Source organism: Microtus oregoni, unplaced genomic scaffold (genome assembly GCF_018167655.1).
Source record: "Microtus oregoni isolate MIOR12 unplaced genomic scaffold, Mior012 000013F_ref0000133, whole genome shotgun sequence".
Taxonomy (NCBI): Eukaryota; Metazoa; Chordata; class Mammalia; order Rodentia; family Cricetidae; genus Microtus; species Microtus oregoni.
The window spans coordinates 29,122,503-29,143,928 of record NW_024543072.1 but is presented as its reverse complement, the minus strand read 5'-3'; the positions used below and the strand labels follow the sequence as shown (position 1 = coordinate 29,143,928).

Here is a 21,426-nt window from a genome sequence, read left to right as displayed (position 1 = left end):
CCCCACAAGGTGGGTGCGCTGTTGATGCGGTTCTTAGGGGGGGTGATGTGAGACTCCCAGAAATGGCACCTTCCTGAGACACACCAACTTTGACCTCAGAAGTTATCAGAGTCACTGATTTTTTTTTAAACCCAGTTTTAACAACTTTTTTTTTTTAAAAAAAATTATATGTATCGTTGTTACATTTGGATGTCTGTCTGTGTACTGTGTGCATGCCTGGTACCTGTGGAAGTCAGAAGAGGATATAAAATCCCCTGGGGCTGGGGTTACAGATGTTTGTGAGAAGCCATGTGGGTGCTGGGAATTGGACCGGTTCTGTGCAAGAGCAGCCAGTACTCTTAACTGCTGAGCCATCTGTCCTGCCTCCATGACTAACTTCTTTTTTTTTAAATATTTATTTATTTATTTATGTATACAATAGTCTGTCTGTGTGTATGTCTGTAGACCAGAAGAGGGCAGCAGCTCTCGTTACAGATGGTTGTGAGCCACCATGTGGTTGCCGGGAATTGAACTCATGACCTTTGGAAGAGCAGGCAATGCTCTTAACCACTGAGCCATCTCTCCAGCCCCCATGACTAACTTCTTATGGATGCTTTTCTGATAGAGGGAATAGAAATGTGGCACCTGTGTTTTTGGTACCAGTTTATTTTTCTAAAGTTGGGCTTTGTGGGCTGCGGATGAGGGAGATACCGTGTTAGAGCACTTGTCTGGAATGTGATAGGCGCTGGGTTTAATCCCTGCCATAGCTAAATAAGTAAATTAAGTTACTCTGATCACCAGGGAGTTTTTTTATTTTTTAAGATTTATTTATTTATTATGTATTCAGTGTTCTGCCTGCATGTATCTCTGCAGGCCAGAAGAGGGCACCAAGTCTCATTACAGATGGTTGTGAACCACCATGTGGTTGCTGGGAACTGAACTCAGGACCTTTGGAAAAGCAGGCAAAGCTCTTAACCACTGAGCCATCTCTCCAGCCCCCATCAGGGAGTTTTTAATGCTCTCCAGGATTCTCTGTCTCTTTCTGTCTCTCTCTCTCCCTCCCTCCCGCTTCCCTCTTCCGCCCTCTTTCCCTCCCTCCCTCCTGCTTCCTTTCCCCCCCCCCCCCCCCACTGTATAAGCCAACAGGTAGATTGGTTTGTAAAGAAATTGTGGGCCCACTGTAGCACAGCTGGATCGCAGAGAGAAAGGCTCATGTTATATGGCAGCATATTTTCTTTTGCATTGGGCCTACATCTCTGCTCTACTTGCACTGTGGCCCTGGCCAGTTACCTACTCTGTGAGCTTCGGCTTAGAAACTGTTCCTACATGAGAGGAAAGCAGTGATCCTTTGATAGAGTGATCTGCAGAGCCCGGAGTGTGGACCACCAGTACTGGGAAGAGCCATGATCACTGACCACTACCTTGAATTACAGAAGCTGTATTTAATTACAAATAAACAACTCACACCCTCTACTTGAAAGTGAGTTTGGGCCAAGCAGAATAAACATTTTTTTTTTTTTAACTCAGAAAGTCTTCTGAAGGTTTTGTCAGCTCTAACCCATTTTCTGCCTTTGCACTAAGAGAGCAAATTAGTCCTCCCTTTCTTGAGCTTTAAAACTGATGGGCTGTGAGCTCCGTGGGGATCTGTATAGGGAGAGTGGATGTGGCCAAACCGTTTGTGCAACTGAAGTACTTACGCAATTTTTTGCAAGGAGGAAAACCTGTCTTAGAGATGGTCTTGGTTCACAGATTGTTTGGCTGATACAGGCCTGTCCTGAGGGAATATGGATCACCTCTGGGTTTGGGAGAAAAAAATGATGAGTGTTTTATCCTGGGAGACTGAGGAGCAGCTGAGAGAATACTCTTTACCAGTTTGTTCCTGGTTATTTTGGTGACCAGATCAGTTACTGTGCTCTGATTTCAAAAAGGACAGAGACCCCTTTAAAAGTCTTTGCGAGCTGGGTGTGGTAGTGCAGACCTTTAATCCCAGCACTCAGAAGGCAAGGCAGGCAGATCTCTAAGTTCAAGGCCAGCCTGGGCTACAGTGAGTTCTAGGACAGCTAAGGCTACACAGAAACCCTGTCTCAAAAAACAAAAATGAAAAACAAAAGAATTAAGTTTGCAGTATACCAAGAAGCAAGGTCTACATGTTGTTTGTTTTTGCAGGGGGAGGGGAACTGGTATGGATGCTGAACCTAAGGTCTTGTACACATTAGGTAGATTCTCTACCACTGAGCTACATGCCCACCCTTTAAAAAATGTTAGAAATTATTGCATATCTGTACACACACAGCACAGCACACAAGTGAGGACAACTTTCAAGAGTTGGCTCCCTTCCCCTTCGTAGGTCCCAGGAATTGAGCTCAGGTTGTCAAAGTTTGGTGTCAGTTCTGATAGATACTGAACTATCTCTCCAGAACACAGAACACCTCCCCGGCCCCACTACCACATGTTGCTATTTTAAACACTGGTTTAAACGTGTTTCAGATATGGCCAACAGCTGTGTGAGGCGGGCCTTCATGGGCAGTCCCAAGGGGCAGCACTGCATAAACTTGATAAGAACTCGAGAAAGCTGCCTGCTGGTGGCAGTACTTTTCTTTCTGCTAAACTGTCTACAGACCAAGAAACGGGGGTGCACAGAGGACGTGTCACAGTGAGGAAGGAGCATCAGAAATCTTCTCACACTTGTTTTGGCTGCACCACTGGCTTTTTCCACTGCCATGGGGGTGGGGTTGGCAGAAGAAGTGTTAGCTGCATTCTGTGTACACTTAGAGCCGCTGGTGGGGAGGGCTCCACTGTAGCTCAGGGGTAAACTTCTTGCCTGGCTTTTGAACTTGCTTAGTATTTAGATTATCTACCCTAGGGGAAAAAGGCTCTGGGACACTTATATCCATTTTGTGCAGGAAATGTGGTTCTGTTACGTTTGCTTAGCGGGCTCAAAGCCCTGGGCTCCATCGCAGCACCAAAGAAACTAGGCGTGGTGGTGCATGCCTGTAATCCCAGCTCTGGTGAAGCAGTGAAGGCCATCCTTGGCTGCATAGCAAGCTTGAGGCTAGTCTGAGTTCTACAGCACCACCAACCAGCCAAGCAGCAAGGGTTTTAAAAACAGTACTGTGCCAACACTCCACTCCTGAGCCAACTGAATCAGGGGGATTCTGACATGGAACCAGGCTTTAAGAGTCTGCAAACTGGGTTTGGAACCCTTGACAATGGAAGACATTATTTCTGGGTAACTTTTGTGCATAATTCCAAAGTCCTCACTGAGTTTCCACGGTGATGAGATGCGGGTAGAAGTCTCAGCCAGGGTAACTTTGTCCCCCCTGGAGTTGTCAAGTTTGTTTTGTTTTGAGACCTTTCTGCTTATCACAGCTTGTGAAGAGCTTGAGCAGGTGAAGGCCAGGGATGCTGAAGGCAGGACAGCCAACATTGCTCATCTGGCCCCCATTGCCACTTACTGAGAATCCTGACATGGGCTTGCTTCTCATGACATGAAAGTGCTTCTTCTTCTTTTTTTTTTTTTTTTTTTTTTGGTTTTTCGAGACAGGGTTTCTCTGTGGTTTTGGAGCCTGTCCTGGAACTAGCTCTTGTAGACCAGGCTGGTCTCGAACTCACAGAGATCCGCCTGCCTCTGCCTCCCGAGTGCTGGGATTAAAGGCGTGCGCCGCCACCGCCCGGCTATGAAAGTGCTTCTTGCTGTTGAGTGTAACTGTCTCTTCACAGAAGAGCACGGTGCTGTCGATAGCCCTGTGCGTCAGGTAGTTGTCGCTGCTATGGCTGCATGGGCCTGCCTGGCCCGGCGGCCTCTGCAGTACCAAAGCGGAGCACCCAGTCCTGGAAGGGGTGAACCAAGGTCCCTAACTGCTGCAGGTTGGGATCCTCCTCTTGTTAAGTAATTGGCTAGAATAGCAGCAGCTTTTGCCTGGGAGTTTTCCAGAAGCCTTGGCTGTTGGCCAGGGAGGTTTGCTTTGTCATGTACCCAGGTTAGGAGTCCAGGGCTGCACACTTGAGGACTGGACACTAAGCTAAACCTGAGTGTGTAGGACTACAGCACATACCCCTTTATATAGCTTAAGCAGTTGGACAGTCCCTGAGCAGGGCAGGACGTGGCAGGGGTAAAGGTGTGGTGTGTGGCAGGGCTGTCTGACTACTGGGCCAGCAGGCTGGTCTTCCCTGCTGTGCAGAGGGACTTCCAGTATGTGCCAGTCACTCCTTTGAACCTTCTCTGACATCATGTCATCTCCACACTAAAGTTCTGAAGAGAATCCGTTCAAAGCCCAGTGGCTGGTTAGTAGCAGAGCAGAGATTTGAACCCAGGATACTGAAGCACAAACCTGAACCTTTGAGGAGCACATGCAGACAGGGGGTACAGTGTTGATGGGCATAACCCATGGGTGAGCCAGGGCTTAAAAGACAGAAGACCAAGTGTGCCAAAGCCCTGGAGACGTGGAAGGATCTGGTGTGTCCACGGCTTGTGGAATAGTCCGTGAAGGTGGCGGACAGGTGGTGAGGGATTGAAAAGAATGACTCCTGAGAGATGAGCCTTGCACCGGATGCTGAAGGCCCTTGCGAACCGAGGAGCAGAGGAAAAGAAAGCAGTGTGACCCTCCGAGTCTCAGCAGCCCCACTGATCTGTAACCTCTAGCAAAGGTTCTGACAGTAATGTTCATTGTGTTGGCAGTCATGGGATGGAAGGAGGGTATAGCCTGTGTTGACACTGCTATGCAGCCTTATGGACCCGTGGCTCCTCCATGAGAGACAGTCTGGTGGCTGCAGGGACTGATTTCTTCTGCATCTGAGCGTGGGCTGTGTTTTGACTTTGTGGTGTACTGTTTGGAATTTACCAGGTGTCCGCCAAGGGCACGGTACAGTGGGTCTTAAGTGTTTACGGTAAGTCAAAGGCCATGATCTGGTTCATTTAGAAGTTTTGTGGGGAGGGAGAATGAGTGAGGTGAACTGGGGGCACAGAGGAAACCCTAGCTGAGGATCTAACTTCCTTGTTCTACCAGAAAGAGCCACAAAGGAGGTTTAACAGCGTCCTACGGTAGGGAGAGGGGCCAGTGGAGAAGAGAAAGCCAGTATGGCGCTGTCCTCAGCGGGAGTTGGTCTCATATCTCAGTCAACCAAAGGGTCCAGCCTGGAGATGGGAGGTAGAAGTTCTCATGCCAAGAAAATCCTCATTAATGGATTCATGAACAGGCAATACGACAGCCCATTCTGTCACATCCCCTGCTGTTTTCCACGCTGGTGGACAGGCAAGCTCCAGGAGCACCCGTGATTTGTTCTGCGTCTTCCCTGGCATAGATTTTTGTAAGTGTTAGATAGACAGGGGACTGTACAATCACCACTCTTAGCAGAGAGGCAGGATTTCATGAAATCAAAACAAGTGATGCTTGCGAGCCTCCCGGCTGATGTGTTGAGACAGCGGCAGAATGGGATATTTTTAGATGTGTCAACAGTTCAAGACAAGGGACAGGCACCCCTGCAGGGGATAGAGACAGGGACATTAGAGGATTGAGGGACCCTTGAGAGGACGCTTGAGAAATGAGACTGAGATACTTTTGCAAAAAAAAAAAAAAAAAGCCTCTTGGTAACACCATGGTAACCAGACCCTTCATGCTACTAACAGTCTATGGTACTTTATTCTTTGTTCTAGGAATTAACACAGGGTTGTCATTAAAACAATTTGGGGGGTGGTTTCAAGACAGAGTTTCTCTGTGTAGCCTTGACTATCTTGGAACTCACTCCGTAAACCAGGCTGGTCTTGAACTCACAGAGGTCTGCCTGCCTCTGCCTTTCAAGTGCTGGGATTAAAGGTGTGTGTCACCACCGCCCGGGGCTCTAAAACACAAATTTTATTTTGTGTTTGTTACTCCTTTTGTGTCTGTGTTTGAGACAGGATCTCAAGTATCCCAGGTTGGCCTCAAACTTACTACGTGGCTGAAAATGACCTTGGTTTTCCTACCCTCCAGGCTGTGGTTGCAGAAGGTACCACCTTACCGACTTTACACGGTGCGGGGGATGGAACCCAGAGTTTTGTGCGTGCTGAGCTACATCCTAGCCCCTTGCTTAAACAAACACTTTAAGTTTACTACGGGAGAGTGTACAAGTGCCCAGCAGCAAACTTGTGTTTGTTGCATTTTAGTTTTTTTTTTTAATGTAGTGTTTTCCAGTGCTATCTACCAACTACGAAATTTTAAGTGGTTCTGTCTTGTGTCCTTCTTCTTCTTCTTCTTCTTCTTCTTCTTCTTCTTCTTCTTCTTCTTTTTCTTCTGTCTTCTTCTTTTCCTGCTCCTTCTCCTTTTCCTTCGCCTTCTTCCTCTCCTACCCCTCTTTTTGATAAGAATCTCTTCTTGTAGCCCAGACTGTCCTTCAACATGATCCTCCTGCCTCAGCCTCCTGAATGCTGTAGGGTTCCTGGCAAGCACCACAAGGTCTAGTTTTTATGTTGTGCTTTTTTTTGTGTGTGTTTATTACATTACTGAGACTTCCTCTGGGTAGGAGATTTTGGCTAGAAAGAGGGTAGACTAGACTTTGTGCCCTCCAAACCTTGCCATTGTTTATTTTGACAGGGCTCTTCTCTGGGAAGTCGGCTTTGTTCCTACAATCAGAAATACTTTTGACTGGCCGTACCCCCTTTGCTGAAGACAAACCTCTTTAAACTCCCAGCTCTTTGAGAGCAAGTTTGGGCAATAGGAGAATGTTTTAGATGCTCAGTTTCCATTCTAGGTCTCTATCATAGCACACATGGGGCTACTTTGATTCCCTTTTAGTTCAGTAGAAAATGCTTGCCAATATGATGCTCTCTCTGGCACTCTTCCTTGAGGGAGGATGAAAGCTTGTAGTGAGATCCCCAGACCCTGGAGCTCAGGTACCATATGAGGAGCTGGTCAAGTGGCGTTAGACTTCTGTTTTGTCCAGACAGATGGAGAGACTAGTTTGGATTTCAATGGTTTTGTCTTATTTCAAACATGATTTCTAGGAAGTAGTTATCTTGGATTATCACAGCTCATATCTTGGTTCAAGAGTCTGATGTTTCTCATGAACTGGGCCTTGCCAGGACATGAACTTTGTCTTCTTAGACAGTAAAAGTTTTGAAAACTGCCACAGATGCACAAGCCCCTTTCTAGCTAAGTTCCTGGTTGTTCTGTCTAATTGATCCTGTCTCAATTAGTCGGATCTCCAGGATTAGGTGGTAAGACTTTCTGTTCCTCCCTGATCCTCTGCCCATGGGCACAGTCCAGCAGACTGAGCTGTCTTGTCCACGGTGTTACTAGAGTGACAGAATTGGGGGAGCAGCTGTGTCTCGACCACTTCTTGAACAAGAACCCCCAGGGAAAACAGTCACTGGTGTTTTATCAACTTTCTCATCAGCGCTTTCTGAACCACAAAGGAGATAGGAAGTCATAGCTTAACCTTGGATGTGTGGTTACAGGTTGGAAAGACCTTATCAGTGTCTATCTTGGAGTACTGGACCTCGAGTTAAAGACTAAAGTTCCTGCTGGTGTGTACTTAACCTCTGCACTATTACGTAGGTCAGGAGGTGTGTCCCCCCGAATATTATCTTAATGTAGGCATTCTGATTATGATTATGTGTGCCTAATGTACGGAGATAGATTTTCATCCTAACAGTACTTGAATTTCTATTTCTTCATCTCTACTCCCAGCCTTCCAGTTTCTCTTCCCAGACCCAGCCATTATTTCCAGGACCATTTTATACATATACAAGCATATGATATATGTTTCTCCTTCTCTCTTCAATTTAGAAGTCTTATTTTATCTACTGTTTGTTTTGATTTTGCTTGTTTACTTATTTAAGACTGAGTTGCTATACAGCTCATACTAGCCTTGAACTCCCTATCCTCCCACTTCAGTTTTCTTTCTTTCTTTCTTTCTTTCTTTCTTTCTTTCTTTCTTTCTTTCTTTTCCCCCAAGACAGGGTCTCTTTACGTAGCCCTGACCATCCTATAACTTGATCTATAGAGCAGACTGGCCTTGAACTCAGAGATCTGCTTGCCTCTGCCTCCCAAGTGCTAGGATTAAAGGCATGCACCACCACAGGACCAGAATCTGCTTCTGTTTTCTAAGCAATGGAATTATCCATGTGTACTACATGCCTGGCTGCTATACAGTCTTCTATTTCTTTTTCTTTTCTTTTTTTTTTTTAAATTAACAATATACCTTATTGTTCATTACCCATTGGGACAAATGGGACTGCCTCAGTATTTTAAAATGTATTTATTTTTATGTGTATGAGAGTATCACCTGCATGTATACATGTGAACCATGTGTGTGTCTGATACCCATGGAAGACAGAAGAGGGTATCTGATCTGGTGTAATTTGAGTTACAGTTGTGAGCCCCCATGTGGGTTCTGGAAACTGAACGCTGGTCCTCTGCAGAGTGGCAACTGCTCTTAAGCACCCAGCTATCTCTCCAGTACCAAATAAATGTAATTTTTAAAAGACAAGATCTAAGTACCACTGCTGGCTTGGAAATCACTGTGTAGACCAGGCTGGCTTCTTACTTACAGAGATCCACCTACCTCTGCTATCCAAGTGCTGGGATTAAAGACATACATCACCTTGCGTAGTTGTGTGCCCCACTATTTTAATGTCTGAAAATTTCAATTTGTACTTAATGGCTCTATTGAATCTTTTGTTGTTGTTGCTTTGTTTTGTTTTTTCAAGACAGGGTTTCTCTGTGTAGCCCTGGCTGTTCTGAAACTCATTCTGTAGACGAGGCTGGCCTCTAACTCAGAGATTTGCTTGCCTCTGCCTCCCAAGTGTTGTGATTAAAGTCATGTACCACAGCTGTTCAGCTGTAGTCTTTTAAAAAGCTATGCCAGTGTTTATTCACCAGACCCCATGAAAAAGGGGGCATATGAGTTGCTTCCAGTCTTTCATTATAGTATGTTGTAATAAATAACTTCGTATCAAGATTTTATATATATTCAATAGAAAATAAGGGTGAACTCCTAAAAGAAAGAGGGCATTGTTAGGTCAAGGGAAGGGACACCTTACATTGCCACAGGTTTTGACAAGTTGCTATCCATGGAGTTTGTTGATGAGTGTGCAAACTGGTCCAGGATGTGAGAGCATCTGTTTCTACACATCCTCACTGCATAGTCCGTGGCTTCTTGGGTTTTTACTGTTTTTGCTGGTGATGAGTGAGAACCTTAACCCAAGGACTTAGTCTTGTTGTAAATGAAACTGAGCATCTTTTCGTGGGTTTAAGGGCTGATCCTGTTTTCTACCTGAGGCGTCACCCAGGTCACTTACCCACTTACTTGTTCTTGTTCTATGGGGACTTTTTATGCTCTAAGGAAGTTGTCTGTTATGTGATATCTGTTGGCAAGTTTTGATTTTGTTTATGAAATCTCTTTCCGAGTGGACTTCAAAAGCAATTTTATGCAGTCAACTTATTATTCTCGTAATACTGATATAATTTATTTTTTAGTGAAGTGTTTTCTTATGGCCTCTGTGGTTTATGTGTCTTAGAGTGACCTTCCCTGTGGAGACGTTTTCAAGTTGTGATTTCTTCTAGACCTTTCTTGATTCTCTGTTTTTCATGTATAACGCTAACTTGCCTGGAATACTTTTGGGTCGAGTGGCCTAACTTTCCTGTCCCATCTCCTCACACTTTGCTGTGAAGTTTTTGCCAGCCCCCTTCTGTCCTTCTAGCCCAGTTTTTGAGCATTTAGCAGCCATGTTCACTGGCTACTCCTGTAGCAGGATTTCCTTCCTTTACCCACTAGTTAATTTTCTTTTTTTTATTTCTTCCCAAATATAGCATTTAGCTAAGCCCTCGTTCAGATGAGGAACAAGAATCTCTATCTTTATTTGAAGGTCCTTGTTAAGCTTTGTGCCCCAAGCATGCCTGCTTCTATCTGTTTGACCTCTCCTGCTGGTGACAATCAATCCATCTTGACCTATCACCTGCTTTCATCTTAGACCTTTTAGCCCTACCCTCTGTGCACTTTGGCCTACTAATTGGGGAGGTGGCTTGAGCTAGGGGCGGACAATAAAGCTGCAGGAAATGCGCATTTTCCACGTGCTGAGAGCCCTCTGCTCCACCACAGCCAGATTTGGCTGGCTACCAACACATTCCTTATATGATTTAATGCTTTGTCATTTTATTTCTTGTGATTACAAAATCTCATTTTCAACTCCTGCCAAAGCCAGTAACGTTGGGAAAGCGTCTGCTCCTTAAAGAGTAAGTGTGCTTTTTTTTAAATATATTAGATTATCTAAAACAGGAGCAGGCTTTCCTGAGGCTGGGCTGCTCTGAAGTCCTGTCCCAGGCCACCCGTGCTGAGTAGGCTCTAGGTCAGTGTACGGGGCAAGGATTGTTATGGTAAAGGTAGGTGGGAAGGGATTAGTACTTGGGGCAAGGATTGTTATGGTAAAGGTAAAATGCTGCAGGTTCCCCAAGGGGCAAAGCAGCAGAAATGCTGTAGGTACCCAAGCAAAGGCAGTGGGCAGCAGGCCATGAGACCACGCCGCAGGTTCCCATGTAGCGGCAAGCAGCAGGCAGTGGGTACCGAGACCGTGTCAGGCCACGAAGGCAGCCAGGTCCCAGTCAGAGAGCTCCCGAGTGGCTTGCCTGCAGGCCACAAGGGGCAGTGAGTCCCAAGCAGGGAGCCGCGTGGGGTGAGAGATTGAGATGGTTAGACATGCCCATGCTGCAGGTCTCCAAAGGCATCATGGTCCTAGGCAGGGAGCCACACGGAGGGTGAGAGACAGAGACATGGATGGGCAAGCCATGCAGAGTGAAGTTGTATATTTATTTAGTGGGTTATGGTAGGGAAGGGGGAAGAGCAGGGAGAGAGAGAGAAACAGAGAAGGAGAGAAGTGGGGAGAAGGGAGAGACAGAAGCTGCCTCTGAGGGGGGGTGGAAGGAAGGGAGAGAAAAAAAAACAGAGAAGGAGAGAAGTGGGGAGAAAGGAGAGACAGAAGCTGCCTCTGAAGGGGGGAGAGGGTGGTGGAAGGAAGGGGCTCAGGCTAGAAGCTGAAGATCAGCAGATCAGCTTGCCTCGGCAGACATGGGAGGGAGTAGGTGTGACTTGTCTTTTAAAGGGACAGGACAGACCATCACAAGGATCTTCATAACTCCAGTATACAGTCCAAAAGTCTGTACGGTTTTCAAAGACCATCAAGGAGCAGGGCTCTGAGGAATGACAAGGCAAGGCCACAGAGGAATGACAGTATTCTGCTGGGAAATTCATCACTGGAAGCAATCCTAGAGGCAGGGAAGAGTGAGTTTATCAGTTAGCTATAGGGTAGCAGTAATATGTTCAGGAGTGAGGCAGGAAGTTAGTTGGTTGGGGTGTAAGAAGACATGGGGTGAGTTAGCACTGGGAAGTTGAACTGGGACCATATGGGTGGTTTTTATTCCATCTGGTGGGTGTTTGATCAGCTCAGCCCAGTTCTTGTCTTGAACTGAGATGAGTCCTCCAGGAGCTGGTATTGGAAGGATGGTTGATGTGTTAGGACAGCATTTACAGAAAGGGAGCCAGGAGAAACAAGGGCCTGGTTCCAAGGGAGCACGTCTGACTGATTGACAGTTCTATGTCTGATGTGGATTGCTCTTCTACTAAATACTAAACCAAACTGACCTAATTGATTGCTTGCAAGGGGCCATCTCAGTGTGACTCCCAGTGCTGTGTGGTCCTGTGTGGGTGTGACTCCCAGTGCCGTGTGGTCATGTGTGGGTGTGACTCCCAGTGCCGTGTGGTCCTGTGTGGGGTGACTCCCAGTGCCATGTGGTCCTGTGTGGGGGTGACTCCCAGTGCCTTGTGGTCCTGTGTGGGTGTGACTCCCAGTGCTGTGTGGGTGTGACTCCCGGTGCTGTGTGGTCCTGTGTGTGGGTGTGACTCCCTGTGCTGTGTGGTCCTGTGTGGGTGTGACTCCCTGTGCTGTGTGGTCCTGTGTGGGTGTGACTCCCAGTGCTGTGTGGTCCTGTGTATGGGTGTGACTCCCTGTGCTGTGCGGTCCTGTGTGGGTGTGACTCCCTGTGCTGTGTGGTCCTGTGTGGGTGTGACTCCCTATGCTGTGTTTTCCTGTGTGGGTGTGACTCCCAGTGCTGTGCGGTCCCATATCGGTACTCCTCTCTGCATGTGGCTATTGAGTGCTTGAAAGGCAGCTGTTGTAATTAAGAAGTGAACTTTGGATTTTACTAAATTAGTCAATTATTTAAATTTATGGTACTGAACATTGACCTTAGGGATTCATATGTGTTAGGCAAGCACTCTGTCACAGAACTGTATCTCCAGAGGTTACTTAGGTTAAACATCAGTATTTAGACTTTAGACAGTTGGCCCGAGTGCCAGTATCTTTCACCAATATGCATCTGGTGTATTGAACAAGTGAGAAGAGTGGAAGTTATATAGAATTGAGGAAGCTACGCGGATGGAGGAACTGTCAGTAAAAGTCAATGACTCAGAAGAAACAGGAAGAAATATATTTGAGGCATCGTGGGACCTTAGTGTCATAGGTGGTCAGGCAGGCAGTAGAAAAATCTAGAAGGAAATCCTGTCATGTACCTTGGTATTTCTAACTCCTGTAGGAGAGAGTAGTTGAGAGTGGAGGTGAGGAAGAGTCAGGAGAGCATTACGAGAATAATGGGGGGGAGGGGTCACGTAAAATGCCTCTACAGTTATCCAGGGAACAATTGAGAGCACACTGGGGTACCCCAGCCAGGCATGCTCAGCCATGGCTCACTTCAACAGCAAAGCTGTTGAAGCCTCAAGTTACAGAACAGGAATGGGCTGAACCACAGTTGAGGAGATAAGATGACCACAAAGAAAGTGGAGGAGAGCAACCAGGGCTGTTTAACTGTTGATCTTCAGTGATAGTTTTGAAGAATCAGATTCTTTTCAGGAACTAGTTCAGAAACATGGCACTTTTCTTTCTCTATATTTCTTTCTTTATAGTGTTTTAGTCACCAGCACCACCATTACCATCCCCCCCCAAGCCTTCCGAATTCGACCTATTCTACCACTGACCCGTGTCCCCATTCCAGCAAAACAAAACCCACCAAATTTATTTTGAGAAAAGATCTTGCTAAGCTGCCCAGACTGGCCTGGAATTTGCTACTTCAACTAGTGATCCTCCCGTCTTGCCTTCCAAGGAGCTGGAATTACAGGTCTGTGCCATGAGACATAGCTAAAATTAATATTTTTCAGGGCTAGAGAGATGGCTCAGTGCTTAAGAGTACTTATTGCTCTTGCAGAAGACCCAGGTTCAGTTCCCTGCACCCACGTGGTGACTCAAAGCCATCTGTAGCTCAAATTCCAGGGAATCTAACCCCCCTTTTCTGGCCTCAGTAAGCACTGCATCCATGTGGTACACAAGCATGCAAAATGCCCATACACACAAAATAAAAATAACAGTATTTTTCTAGTGCTAAACTTTATGGGGATAATTTTTATGTTGTATAACTGAAGAAACATAAACAGCATGTTGCAGAAGGGAGCCGCTTGTTCGTCCTAGCCACCTGTTGACTGAGGTTTCCTGTCCTGCCCGCAATCGTTAAGTCTTAAAGAAATCACACAGAGGTCTACATTAGTTAAAAACTGATTGGCCCATTAGCTCAGGCTTCTTATTAACTCTTATGACTTATATTATTACTCTAATATATGTTAGCCACATGGCTTGGTACCTTTTTTAGTGAGGCAGTCACGTCTTGCTTCTTCTATGGATGGATCAGGACTGCAGAGGAATGGGCTTCCTTCTTCCCAGAATTCTCCTGTTCTCATTGACCCGCCTCTACTTCCTGTCTGGTTGTCCTGCTTATACTTCCTGCCTGGTTACCGGCCAGTCAGCGTTTATTTAAAATATAATTGACAGAATATAGACAATTGTCCCATACCAGCCGCCCAGAACCAAAATAACCACACAGAAACTATATTAATTAAAACACTGCTTGGCCCATTAGCTCTAGCTTCATATATATATATATGTATATATATATATATATACATTTTTTTATTGATATTTACTGAGCTCTACATTTTTCTCTGCTCCCCTCCCTGCCTCTCACCTTCCCCCTTCAATCTTCCCCCAAGGTCCCCATGCTCCCAGTTTACTCAGGAAATCTTGTCTTTTTATACTTTCTACTTCCCATGTGGATTAGATCTATGTAAGTCTCTCTTAGTGTCCTCATTGTTGTCTAAGTTCTCTGGGATTGTGGTTTGTAGGCTGGCTTTCTTTGCTTTATGTTTAAAAACCACCTATGAGTGAGTACATGTGATAATTGTCTTTCTGAATCTGGGTTACCTCACTCAAAATAATGTTTTCTAGCTCCATCCATTTTCCTGCAAAATTCAAGCTGTCGTTATTTTTTTCTGCTGTGTAGTACTCTATTGTGTAAATGTATCACATTTTTCTTATCCGTTCTTCAGTCGAGGGATATTTAGGTTGTTTCCAGGTTCTGGCTATGACAAACAAAGCTGCTATGAACATAGTTGAGCACATGTCCTTGTGGCATGATTGAGCATCTTTTGGATATAGACCCAAAAGTGGTATTACTGGGTCTTGAGGAAGGTTGTTTCCTAACTTTCTGAAAAATCGCCACACTGACATCCAAAGGGGTTGTACCAGCTTGCATTCCCACCAGCAATGCAGGAGTGTTCCCTTTTCCCCACAACCTCTCCAGTATAAGTTGTCATCAGTGTTTTTGATCTTGGCTATTCTTACAGGTGTAGATGGAATCTTAGAGTTGTTTTGATTTGCATTTCTCTGATGACTAAGGATGTTGAACATTTCCTTAAGTGTCTTTCAGCCATTTTAGATTCCTCTATTGAGAGTTCTCTGTTTAGGTCTGTACGCTGTTTTTTTTTTTTTTTTATTGGATTACGTGATCTTTTGGTGTCCAATTTTTTGAGTTCTTTATATATTTTGGAGATCAGACCTCTGTCTGATGTGGGGTTAGTGAAGATCTTTTCCCATTGTATAGACTGTCTTGTTGACCGTGTCCTTTGCTTTACAGAAGCTTTTCAGTTTCAGGAGGTCCCTTATTCATTGTTTCTTTCAGTGTCTGTGCTGCTAGGGTTATATTTAGGAAGTGGTTCCCTGTGCCAATGTGTTAAACTGTACTTCCCACTTTCTCTTCTATAAGGTCAGTTTAGCTGGCTTTATATTGAGGTCTTTGATCCATTTGGACTTGAGTTTTGTGCATGGTGATAGATATGGGTCTATTTTCATTCTTCTACATGTTGATATCCAGTTATGCCAGCACCACTTGTTAAATATGCTTTCTTTTTTCCATTTGATATTTTTCACTTCTTTATCAAAGATCAGGTGTTCGAAGATGTGTGGATTGACATCCGGGTCTTCTATTTGGTTCCATTGGTCCTCCTGTCTGTTCTTATGCCAATACCAACTGTTTTCAGTACTGTAGCTCTGTAGTAGAGTTTGAAGTCAGGGATTGTGATGCCTCCAGAAGTTCTTTTATTGTACAGAATTGTTTTGGCTATCCTGAGTTTTTTGCTTTTCCATATGAAATTGAATACTGTTCTTTTGAGGTCTTTGAAGAATTTTTCTGGGATTTTGATGGGCATTGCATTGAATTTGTAGCGTTAGCTTCTTATTGGCTAACTCTTATATTAATTTAACCCATTTCTATTAGTCTGTATATTGCCAAGTGGCAGTGGCTTACTGACAAAGATTTGGCATGTCTCTGGCGGCTCCATGGTGTCTCTCCGACTCTGCCTTCTTCCTCCCAGTATTCAGTTCCATTTTCTCTGCCTACCTAAGTTCTGCTCTATCAATGGGCCAAGGCAGTTTCTTTATTCATTAACCAAGAAAAGCAACACACAGACAGAAGGACCTCCCACACCAGCAGCACTGAATAGTTTTAGAAACATACCAGAAAAAAAAAAAAAAAAGGCTGGGCGGTGGTGGCACACGCCTTTAATCCCAGCATTTGGGAGGCAGAGGCAGGCGGATCTCTGTGAGTTCGAGACCAGCCTGGTCTACAAGAGCTAGTTCCAGGACAGGCTCCAAAAACCACAGAGAAACCCTGTCTCGAAAAAACAACAACAACAACAACAAAAAAAAAAAGAAACATACCAGCAGGAATAAGGAATGAACAAGATTGGTAACTTGCCAAAGTTGTTATTGTATTAGCATGTGTTGATGTAGTTCTATAGAAATATGGTGGGTATCTATGGAGTCACTGAACTGGGAGTCTGATGCATACATAACTGATGCCCAGTGCAGGCATGCCTGGAAAACACTGCATGAGAGAGGAAGAGATATGCAGTAGGGAGGCCTACAGGGTTGAGTGAGGGTTCAGGTCATGCTGCTTACCGACCAGGTGACCTTGGGAGGTGTTCTTGTTGACCTCGTTAAGTTTCAGCGGGAGGCGTGTTTCTCATCTCTCCTCTTATGAAAGAGAAAATGGGAAGATGGGTGTTAATCACTGCACAACGCTGGCACAGGGAAGTAACTGGTACATGAATACTGCTCTTACATCTGACTGCAATGGTGGTGGCCACAGTTGTGTTTTGTTGTAAAAGGCATTATTGTTTTGTACAGACCAAGACTCTAGTTGGGAAATTGGATGAATGTCAGCATGTCCAACCTTGTGCCATGATGGTGGTACTGTTACCACAAATGTGTGGACCGTAGCAGTAAATATCCTGAGATTCACTGGGCAGGTTGGACGTGCCTAGAAGGCAGGAGTCAGTGAGAGTGTTTGTACAGTCTGTTTGTGCTTGTATTGTGCCCTATACCCTGAAGAGTAACATACCATCGTCAGCATTCTCAGCATTCAAGTCAGGGGCTTTAAAGAGCTCTGAAATGCCATGCCTGGTCTCTAACCCTAACGACACTCGATTTCCCTCATGCGAGGATCTACTGATCTACCCTGTCTAGTTCCTCTCCATTCTTGTTTATAATGATAAAGACCCTGGACAGGTAGCTGCAGTGTTAACATGTGGCGGCGGATGCTGAGTAGTGGGCTCTGTGTGACTCGGAGTGACTCCCCTTGCTGGCGGAATGGCCAACTCTTCCTCCTTTTCTTCCTTATTTTGTTGTTTTTTGTGTGTTTTATAAAGAGAATAAATTTCTTATTAGCTGATTACATTGAAAGCCAAAGAAAAAGGCATGTATTGAGGGAGAGCCACTCCAGCTCCTGTCCTGATGTTACCTCCCTTCATCCTGTGTCGCAGGGCTCCTGGGGCCTCTACTTTATATCCTAGATTAGTGAAAAGAGTAAATCAAACAACAAGCATTACGGAGAATCAAGAGCTTATCAAGGTGCTGTTTTAGCTTCTGGGGAGCTGTAAATAGGATGTGAGGCTTATGGAAGGACTAGCTGGAGCCCTTGCCTTGATTTCCTGTCATAATTTTAGAAATATTAAGTCACCAGATTAGGAAAGGGCAGAAGAGACGACGACGAGAGATGCGTAGAGGAGCCGGTGGCTGGAACGTCCCTAAGTCTAGTGCCCCTCCGCCTGTGACTATGCCCTTCCGTGCAGCAACTCACTTATCACATCCTCAGAACCACATGTCACCTGCTCAGCACTTTCTTTGGTTTTCTTGCAGCACCAGGGAGCAAGCCCCAGGACCTAATGCATGATAGACTAGAACACTAGCCCTGAGCTCCAATGTTTTTCACAGGCTCAAGTGTTTTTCCTTAAATCAGTGTCTTTTTACTTAAATTTATTCTGAAAATTAAGATACACCCCTAGAACAACTAAACGTATTAGTAAGAGCCACTGAATGGTTCAGTGGTTGGACTGCCACTCCTGATGGCCTGAATTTGAGCCCCAGAACCCACGCAGTGGGAGGAGAGAACTGGGTTCCTCAAGTTCTCTAACCTCCACATGTCCGCTGTGGCGTGTCCCCACCTAACGGCATGCTCATATACACTTGCACATACAATCTGTTAGAATGAGTGATGGGAACTGTATTACTGACTAGCTAAACACTTCCAGGAGTTCCTAGGAGCAGATACGATGTCCTCAGAGATGCTCTCTGGCCTTGTCAGGACTTGAACAGCAGAGATAAGTTTCTTAGTGAGTGTTGGCATTAACCAGAGCCCTATGCCCCTAAAGCCTGGCTTAATGTTCTCCCATTCCCAAGCCACCAAGCACTATCTTTGTAAGGGGCCGTAGTCTAGAGAATTTCAGGCAACGCCCTTATGTGGTTTTCTGAGTTTTGTTCTCAAAGTTTTGGTTTTTCTGTCTCTAGCCTACCCCAGGCACAATGAATGTACCAGCAGGGTAGGGGACCCACCTTCCAAAGGAAAGCAAGGCAAGTCCTTTGTAAGTGAAAGATAGTGCAGAGGTGTGAACAGTTATCCCCTTTTTGTCTAAATCAGCGGCTCTCAACCTTTCTTAATGCATCAACCCTTTCATGCAGCTCATATAGTGGTGACCCCCACCATAAAATTATCCCGTTGCTACTTCGTAACTGTAATTTTGCTGCTGTTATGAATTGTAATGTAAATATCTGATATGCAGGATATCTGATAAGTGACCCCTGTGGAAGGGGTCACCACCCACAGATTGAGGACCCCTGGTCTAAGCCATGGCAGTCAGAAAGCATAACTTTCTCAGTGAGACCAAGTGTGTGGATTCTCTGAGAAGACCAAACCTTGTTAAAGTGGTCCTGCTGTACAAAAGTTCCTTCTGCTCAGCAGATGAATTCTGGTAGAAAATTCCTCCAAAGTGGAATGTCCCCAGCAGACACAGGCAGAGGAAGGGTTTTTTCTCTTTATGTTTGCCTACCGTCTCTAGTGCCAGAGCTCGTGATGTCCATGACCTTGGGCATGAAATGTTCTAAATCCTAGACTGATGGGACATTGGGTAATTAGCTTCCCAGCTCAGAGTCTGAATCACAGTGGCTCGCTGCACTTTCTAAAGGCGTCCTGTAGTCTAGAAGAGTCGTCTTGAAGCTGAATTTTTGCAGCCATCAGCTCATGCGGGATCCACAACCCCCGCCTGCAGATTTACACATGCCTGTTCTTTGCAGATTGTGCCAGCAATTCTTTTTTAACCCCCAGTGTTGAACTGGAACCCAGAGCCCTAGGTGTGCTAGGCAGGTGTTCTGTCACTGAGCCACACACCTTTCTCCAGCTTTTGTACATGGAATTTAAGAGACAGCTCCTCCAGGGAGCTTTGTGATTACTTAACTTTCAGGGGGAAACGTCAGTCTCTTGTAGCCTTACAGGTGATGATTTTCCTTCCATAAAACATGTTATGTGGAATTAATCCCAACTTGTAACTTTGCTTTTCTCTGGTCTGTTTGTACTTTGTGTGTGCCTTGTGTTATTCTAGGCACTAAGAGAGAACGTAAGTGATTATTCTTGTCACGGAGTGAGCTTCTAGAAGAGAGACAGGCCAGCGACTAAAGGATGCTGGGAAAACCACTTCTAGTGACTGAGCAGAGCAGAGTTACGTCCTCTCTGCCTCAGTGCTCTCATCTGTGAAATGGATACAATTCCTCTCTTGATTAGTTATATTTTTAATTTTATGTGTATGAGTGTTTTGCACATGCATGTATGTAAGTACATCAATTCCATGCCTGGTGCCTGAAGAAGGCAGAAGAGGGCATCAGATCCCCTGGAACTTGGGTACTGAGAACCCAACTCAGGTCCTCTTTAAGAGCAGCAAGTGCTCTAACTACTGGGCCATCTCTGCAGCCCCTCATTTGGTTATTATAAGATGCTTGCCTGTAATTTCAGCATTCAAGAAACTGAGGCAGGAGGACTGTGAGTTCCAGGCCAACCTGGGTTACATAGTGAGTTTCAAGCCAGCCTAGGTTGCATAACCAATCAATGAAAATAAAATATTGTAAATCTATAGAAAACTTGAGGGAATAATACATCATAGTTAACATTTCACACACATTACTTTCTCTTTCCTGAGCTTTTAAAAGTGAGTAGTGGATACCAGTCTGTACACACCCCCTCAAAGCTTGGACATGTCCCTGGGCATGACAGCCTGCATTGTCCACAGCTACAATTTGTCAAATGTTCAAGAATGGTAGCTCTGTGCATCCTAGTACCGTCTGATAGCCATTGGGTACTCCAGTCATCCCGACAATGTACCCTGTGGTTTTGATTTTCACTTTTTGTGGCCCACTGTCCTTCAAAGTCTGCCTCCTCACATCTAGTTGCTACATTTGTTTTGTTTTTCTCGGCCTCATTCAGGATCTTTGTCCTTTCTGAGTCTCCCTCTTTTCCCCTGGGATGGCTTTAGTATTGTCCGCATGTCTCCCGATCTCTCATTTAGGATCCTTTCCCTTTCTGCGTCTTCCTTTTTTCCCCCTGAGAGGGCTTCAGTACTGTTCTCTCTCTCCAGCCTCTGCAGGTGTCAACCAGCCTTAGAGAGCAGGATGGATCTCGATGTAGTGAACATGTTTGTGATCGCGGGTGGAACCCTGGCCATTCCAATCCTGGCATTCGTGGCTTCTTTTCTCCTGTGGCCTTCAGCGCTGATAAGGATCTATTATTGGTAAGTCAGCTGTATAGTGAAGGTTTACAAAGTATCATAGTATCCTCATCCCCACTTTGTCCTGGTCACTGTTACTGATCATTGTGTCCTGAGATACTTCAGACTCAGAAAAGTTGAAGGACATCTTGTTTAGAGAGCTTTTAAGTTTAAAAAAAAATTATTTTTATGTGTGTGGGTGTTTTGCCTGTGTGCGTGTCTATGCACCTTGTGCTTGCTTGACACCTACAGAGGCCAGCACAGGGTGTTGGGTGCCCTGAACTTGGAGTTACAGACTGTTGTAAGATGCCATGTTTGTGATCCCCTGAAGCAGCAGTGAGTGCTCTTAACCACAGAGCCATCTCTCCAGCCCCTCTTTGGGGTTTTAAATGTGTTCTTGAACTGGCAGCTACTTCAAAGCAGGTACACTGTCTCGAGTTTCTGACAGCATGCTTGCCCTCAGGACCGCTCAGTCTCCTGGGCATGGTTGCCTTCCTAGCCACCAGCTGCAGTGATGTCACTGAGACGTGAACCAGAAGCTCGGAAACACTCAGTGCCAAGTGCACATTTGGCACTGAATGCTTTAAGATTTACCTGTTTTGTTTGGGTTTTAAGAAAGGATCTCCGTATAAGAAGCTGTGGCTAGTCTAGGATTCTCTGTAGGTCAGGCAGGCCTTGAATTCACAGAGATCTGCCTGCCTCTGCTCTGGGAGAGCTAGGATTGAAAGCATGTGCCAGCACAGCTGTTTGGTTTTGGTGTTTTGAAATAAGAACCTGTAGCACAGGCTAGCTGATCCTCCCTTTTCCACCTCCCAAATCCTGGGATTACAGGAGCGTAGCACAGGCTAGGTACAGATTTACTATGAGGATGACTCTGGATCCTCCCAAATCCTGGGATTACAGGAGCGTAGCATAGGCTAGCTGCAGATCTACTATGAAGATGTCTCCAGATCCTCCCTAATCCTGGGATTACAGGAGGGTGCCAGCACGCCCAGCCTTGCTCTATAT

General features: G+C 45.4%; 1 protein-coding gene across 3 annotated transcripts in view; it reads left to right on the top strand.

The window, feature by feature from the left end:
- The window catches only part of Abhd6 (abhydrolase domain containing 6, acylglycerol lipase), a 46,579-nt gene that overhangs the window by 2,026 nt on the left and 23,127 nt on the right, over nucleotides 1-21,426 (top strand). For 2 of the 3 annotated variants that reach the window (XM_041663000.1, XM_041663001.1), the window contains exon 2: nucleotides 20,290-20,442. In XM_041663000.1, the coding sequence (XP_041518934.1) occupies nucleotides 20,324-20,442 (119 nt within the window). In that variant the 5' untranslated portion in view covers nucleotides 20,290-20,323. Of the gene's footprint in view, nucleotides 1-10,052; nucleotides 10,191-20,289; nucleotides 20,443-21,426 lie in introns of those variants that run through there. The other variant, XM_041663002.1, reaches the window with a different exon arrangement.